General features: G+C 38.6%; 1 protein-coding gene across 1 annotated transcript in view; it reads right to left on the bottom strand.

Moving 5' to 3' along the window:
* LOC109968074 (protein enabled homolog) overlaps window positions 1-6345 on the bottom strand; it is a 111089-nt gene that overhangs the window by 2076 nt on the left and 102668 nt on the right. The window contains 3 exon segments of the mRNA XM_020614081.1: window positions 73-157; window positions 3129-3195; window positions 3431-3482. Coding sequence (XP_020469737.1) covers window positions 73-157; window positions 3129-3195; window positions 3431-3482 — 204 coding nt within the window.

Raw genomic sequence — 6345 nt, 5'->3', positions numbered from 1 at the left:
GTAATGCAGACTGATGAAATAAGACTTTATCCTAAAATGTGTGAAACATTAGGGTTCCAAGTGTTGTCATACCTGTTTCAATCTGTCATAGTCAACAGCTTCTGTTGGCACACCATTGGCACTTAAGGATGCAGTAGGTGTAGGAGTGGATTTAGGTCTGTAAGAGGAGGCAAGGAACACTACTGAACAGTGGAATAAAGGAAAAGGCCAGGAATGAGGTGGGAAAACAAATGGTCAAAGAGCAACACCAATTGCTACATTATATTCTTCTATGTCAAACCAAAAATATAGTTGGATATTACCTAAAATCAACCACCATCTCCCTCAGCTGATTAGCCACACACCTCATAGCCCGACACCAACTAAAACCTGATGCTGCCAAAACTGCAATTAGGAATTAAATCCTGGTTGAAGCATGTCCACACATTCAGGGAAGTGCACTCACCTAGACATGCATGTAAATACATACAAAAGCAAACGCACATGCACACACAGGGTTCAGAGCAGCCTATGAAAAACACTGCAGTTTTTATGGAGGTTCCACACATTCTCTCCCACATGTCAATAAATGATCCTATAGTGTAGGAAATCTCCATGTGTAGTTTATCTCAAATGTCCTCAAAGAGACATCTGACATTATCTGGAAACAACCTAACATTTTTCCAGTTCACAATGATAAGTCAGCAATTAAAGAAAGATTGATGCAGTGGGATTGCTCCTCTATGAGAGAATTATCAGGAGAAAAGGTCACTGAGCAGTCAGTCGCTCTAAACAGAGGAAGCGTGACAGGAAGGAGATGTGAAAGTAAAAGGAAACAGGTAATTTAGTAGCTGTGGCTAGAAATACTGTACACCACTGGGAGCCAGAAATTATCTTTGTGTTGGATTTTTGTGTCATCCATCTACAACTCTGTTTTGAGATCTCTGCTCAAACATGCCCACCAACAATAGGTGTCGGTCCACAGGTGAGGGTTCAAAGACAGGTAACGACTCTCACCGATACTGGGCTATAACAACTCAGTCGTTAGGGGACATTGTTGGCCACCAAAGGACTGAAACACCACCGAGGGGGATAAATATCTCTGGCTCAACACCAGTCAGTCAGAACTGATGAAGCCTCTTGGATGAGAAGTGAAATGGCTTCGACCTAGAAATCTAGTCCAGTTGATTTTTTAAAAGTTTTTTTCAGATTTTTCAGGGTGTTCCCCATTTAAATATCATGTATGTAGAACAAAAAAAAACAGAGGAGGGGAGAAATAGATTCAGGTGTGGACAGCTGCACAGTTTACATTCAGCCCCAGTAAAACTTTATTTACACAGGGAAATTTGTATTACTTTCTTTATTCACTCTGATACGTAGATGAACGTTTGGATTTGATAATAACATCAGGCTGAACAAATAAAAGTAACTGCTGATTTGCTGGCACAATTCGTTTTGCCAAACCACACATCAACATACAGACTAAAATGCAACAGGCATTTAATTTGAACTGTAGGCATTTCTGAAATTGTAAATTATGGTAAAACCATAAGTCAAGATGCAGAAAACAGCAGCAAAGTGCTAGGAGTGTGTGTGGTTTAACAAAATGGTCTAAGGCCTCAGTCTGCTCAGCTCTCCATGGGTCACATATTAGACATTTTTAATGTAATTGAAAACGCCCATCTGGTATCCTCTCATTCATGTGTGTTCACACACACACACACACAGACCGGAGCCTTATCTGTGAGAGCCTGCTGGATCTGTGTTGGCTCCTGTAGTGATAATACTGTGCCAAGTCTACTCTGCACTGGGCGGACACTCAGTTTTGTGTTTGTGTGTATGATAGGGTGGGTATACAATCTGCATATCCACACGTGAATTTCAGTGTTTTGAAGGGGAAAAAAGGTTTGGTGGGCAGCAGGCTGAGCAGCATGCAAAAGCACACGACTTTTACACTAGGAATTCATCATCCATACAATGACTGGTTTAGGAAACACCACATGACATATTGTACCAAATGGTACAACACATGAACAGGCCCCTGCAGTCTGGTAAATTGGGAAAAGAACAAAAACACAATTGCTGTTAAAAGTAGACCACAATGTTCAAAAACATTTATAATAGAGTATAAATCTAACCTTTAAATGGCTTGTCCTAGTGGATTTTGTTTTTTTCTTCTTGTTCTAGGCAGCGGTTTGCTAAATAATGTCATTGGACCTTCTACAGACAGTGGCAACAGACAGTGTCACTATTGAAGTGGATATTTCCCTGAGCCACAAGGGGAAGTACTGAGCAAACTGCTTCTTAGCAAACCTAAATGAAAAGAAGAAGATTGTTAGATTGTTTTAAAGAAAAAGATTTCTCAAACTCTCCAGGGCCTTTTCTCTCTACCTGCTGGAAGAATCTGCTCCCATGAAATTTCTCCACGGAGACTCTCGTCTGTGAGAGCAGCAGAGACACTGAATTTACTAATTACAGTTTAGTATCTATGTCCTGAGCCTAATGAGATGGCTTTGAGTCAGGGCTGTATCTGATCCTGACACACATTTAGCATCAGACTTGCTCACAAGTAAAAACTCTTGTTGAAAAAGATCATTGTACATTTTCAAACATCCATGGGGTATAATGTAAAAGAATGCTAGAGGCCTTGGTAACAACTACATGTGTCACTGAATTAATGGCAAATTTAGATCCTTAGGAGCTGAAAAACCACCTATTTAACAGCTAAATGTCACCAAGGTTAGTGGTAATACTATGGAAACCACAGAACATACACGTGGCTGTTATGAATTCATCCATACAAAGTGGCTCACAACATCCAAAAAATAACCGCTTGATTTCACACTCCACTATAAGCAGTCAGATGAGTGTCTGATGTATATCTGACATGCACATAAAGGTGACATAAGATTTAGTGATGTTAGCCAGCGCTGAACGGCCCAGCAGTGCACAATGCTAAAGCTAGCTGATGCTAATGTCCCCATAATCCCTTTTACTGCGGAAGTTGTTTAGTGGCACCACTGCTAGCCATTCACTCATGGTAGATAATGAAAATTAAACTCTTGAAACATTTTATATAGATATGATATAAAATGACAAAAATATATGACAAAGAACATATAACTCAGAAAGAGGTGGGGAAACTATACCTTCCAATAACTGGAGATTTGCTACCATTCATGGTGTTTGTTCTTTCCCATGGCTTTCTGGGCATGTCTGGAAAAACACATAAGAAATATAAGAATCAAACTCCATTTACAATGTGACATGACGTTCATCTGATCAGTTAAGTAGATAGAAAAAAACTATCAAGCTCACTGCCAGTAAATCTAAAACAGTAGGTAAATATGTGAAAATCTGTTAGGAAGACGCGTATTAATAGCTATTGCTTTGTGGCCGATGGTTCCCCTGAGTCTACAAACTTTGACCGCCAATTCCTTCTGACACTCACCTGGTGTGCTACAGGCTGACATTTTAGGGGTCGTGTTTATCTCGCCCTCCTCCTGTTGGTCAGACAGAAACAGGATTCAAAAGTCAAAGAGGACTCACACTCCAGAGGTTCCCCATGTGATAATCAGAGACAGCTGCTTCATAGGAGCAACGGATATCAAATAGAGATGGCAACAAACAGTCAGGAGGAGGGAGGTGAAGGATCTCTCGTGTCTGTTTCACTAGTAAGAGCAAAATACAGCTGCATTTCAATGTTATTTTAATTTAAACCCCAAACATTAGAGATCAAGAGTGTAAGAATGTAAGATCTAGAGCTAGATGGATGGAGGAAGGAAGGTGGAAAAAAATTGACATACTTTTTTAAACTTGAGAAAAGTAGACAGGAGAGAAATATAATATAAATAGATTAATTGTGGATTGGCACGAAAATGACAAAAATAGAAAGGAGGTTTTTATGTTTAGAAGTCCTTATACTCCTCTTCATCTTTGGCTACTGATTCAGTACAGCTCTTTGAAAAGGTGAAACCACACATTACAAGTATTGAACAAACTTTTAAAGAACTCTGTGACTGATTTTAAAACAGCTTGATTTTGTCATACATAAAGTGGCACTGGGTAAAGCTCCTGGGTGTGATGGGCCAAACTTTTAAACTTTTTTCTGGTCTGATGTCAGAAAGCTGTTAGTCAATGCTACAGGGGAATGTATTGAGAGACAGGAACCGATGCCTTCTATGAAACAAGGAGTTATAACTGTTATCCCCAAATCTGGTAATGATAAAAGAATACTGGATAATTTGAGACCTATTACATTACTGAACACAAACTATAAAGTTGTATCAGGTGTATTTGTCAGGGCCACTCGGTGGCCGCTGCCTCTCCTCCGCTGCCTCTCCTCCACCTTTCTCTCCTCCGTTCTCTTGATCCTGTGGGCTCTGCACCTCAGCTGTGTTGCATTCCAGTAATTAGCGACTCGTTTGTCGGTGCACACATCTGGGGTACATCCCGATGATTACCTTCTCCTCCTTATTTATACCTCTGGCAGACGCTCCGTCGTCGCCAGAACATTAACTATGTACCGCGTAATATACGTGTGGTTAGAATGCTACGCTGACAGTTCCTGTGCGTTTTGGCTTGACTCTACCACACTACTTATGCGCTACACTAACTTACACTACACTACATACTATACGTAACGTAAATAACATTACTTACCCCAAGTATGTGATTAATATTATGTTTCTACCGCGTAAATGTATGTGTGTTAAGATGCTACGCTGACAGTTCCTGTGCGTTTTGGTTTGACCTTATCCACATTATTTATGCGTTTCGCAAGACGTCTTTTGTTTTCCGCGCTGACAGTTCCTGTGTGGTGGATTACATTGTATACGTTGGTCTTTTTTTAAATTTTTTGTTCTTTCACCTATCTGTCTTCATCTTCCTACCCTTTTGGTTTTTGCCATCAGTCCCAAGGTTCACCTGTCTTACCATAACAGTATTAGCTGAAAGACTTAAGGTATTACACAAATAGTGAAACTCAGTCAGGTTTTCTTAAAGGTAGATCTATTCATCATAATATCTGTCTAGCTCTGGATCTGTTATACTACAATGAACACACTGAGGATGATTTAAACCCCAAACATTAGGGATCAAGACTGTAAGAATGTAAGATCTAGAGCTAGATGGATGGAGGAAGGTGAAAAAAATTTGACATACTTTTTAAACTTGAGAAAAGTAGGTTACCCCAGGGCACATGTCAAAGATTTGAAATTCAGCAAGGTATTAGACAAAGATGTAGCTGTTCTTGTTATTTATCATAGCATCAGAACTCTTAGCAATTTTGATCAAAAATGAAAATTTGCAGGGCCTAACATTTTTTAAAAGAGAATTTTGAATTAGCCAACTAGCAGACAACACCACCCTGTCTCTTAAAAATGAATCACAAATTCCTTTGTCTCTTAACTTGATTGCTTTGTTCTCCAAAGCTTCAGTGTTAACTTTAAATGTTAACAAATGTGAATTAGTGGCGATATACAGTCATCCCTTAGCATCATTATATGATATCCCAGTTAGAAAAGAAATTAAATATCTAGGACTCAATATTAGTAAAAGCGAGGAATCTAGGGAAAAGTGCAACTTTGGAAAAAGTATTGACAAAGGTAAATCAATACCGAGCAGCTGCTTGTAGAGGGACCTGTCGTTGTTTGGGAGACTATTACTTACAAAGACAGAAAGTCTATATAGGCTTGTTTATCCAGCATACTCATTAGCATTTCATATAGAATGATAAAAATGATAAACCAAGATAACCTAAACTTTATTTGGAGAAATAAATGCCATTATATTATGAAAAACAACGTGAAAAAGGTATGACAATGGGGGACTGAAAGTTATTAACTTTGAATGGCATGATCAAGATAAAATGGTTGCAAGGCTTTATGAAGTAATGGGATTCGATTTGGCATGTGATTCCAAATGCAAATTTTAAAAAAATTGGGGGAATTAAAATTCTTTTAAGTTGTGATTATGAACTCAGTAAGTTGCCTTTGTGTTTATTTGAATTCCATCAACAAGTTCTCCAATATTGGAAACGGGTGTTCAAGCATAACTTTTCTCCACACAATATGCTGATCTGAAACAATCGCTGTATTTTATTTAAGAAAAAAAGAAATCACTATTTATGGAAAACTGGCTGTAAAAGGGGATTTGGTCTATTTCTCATCTAATGGATGGTAGAGGTAATTTATTGACCTTTTCTGGACTACCTATGAAATATAACTTATCTACATCAATAAATACATATGAGAGGATTATTCGTGGTAAATGGTCTGTATTTATATACAGTGGGTACGGAAAGTATTCAGAACCCCTTAAATTTTTCACTCTTTGTTATATTGCAGCCATATGCTAAAATCATTT

The sequence above is a fragment of the Monopterus albus genome, unplaced genomic scaffold (assembly GCF_001952655.1).
Source record: "Monopterus albus unplaced genomic scaffold, M_albus_1.0 scaffold142.1, whole genome shotgun sequence".
In the NCBI taxonomy this organism is placed as follows: domain Eukaryota; kingdom Metazoa; phylum Chordata; class Actinopteri; order Synbranchiformes; family Synbranchidae; genus Monopterus; species Monopterus albus.
The sequence above is the reverse complement of the archived record's forward strand: the minus strand, read 5'-3'. Positions and strand labels throughout refer to the sequence as shown.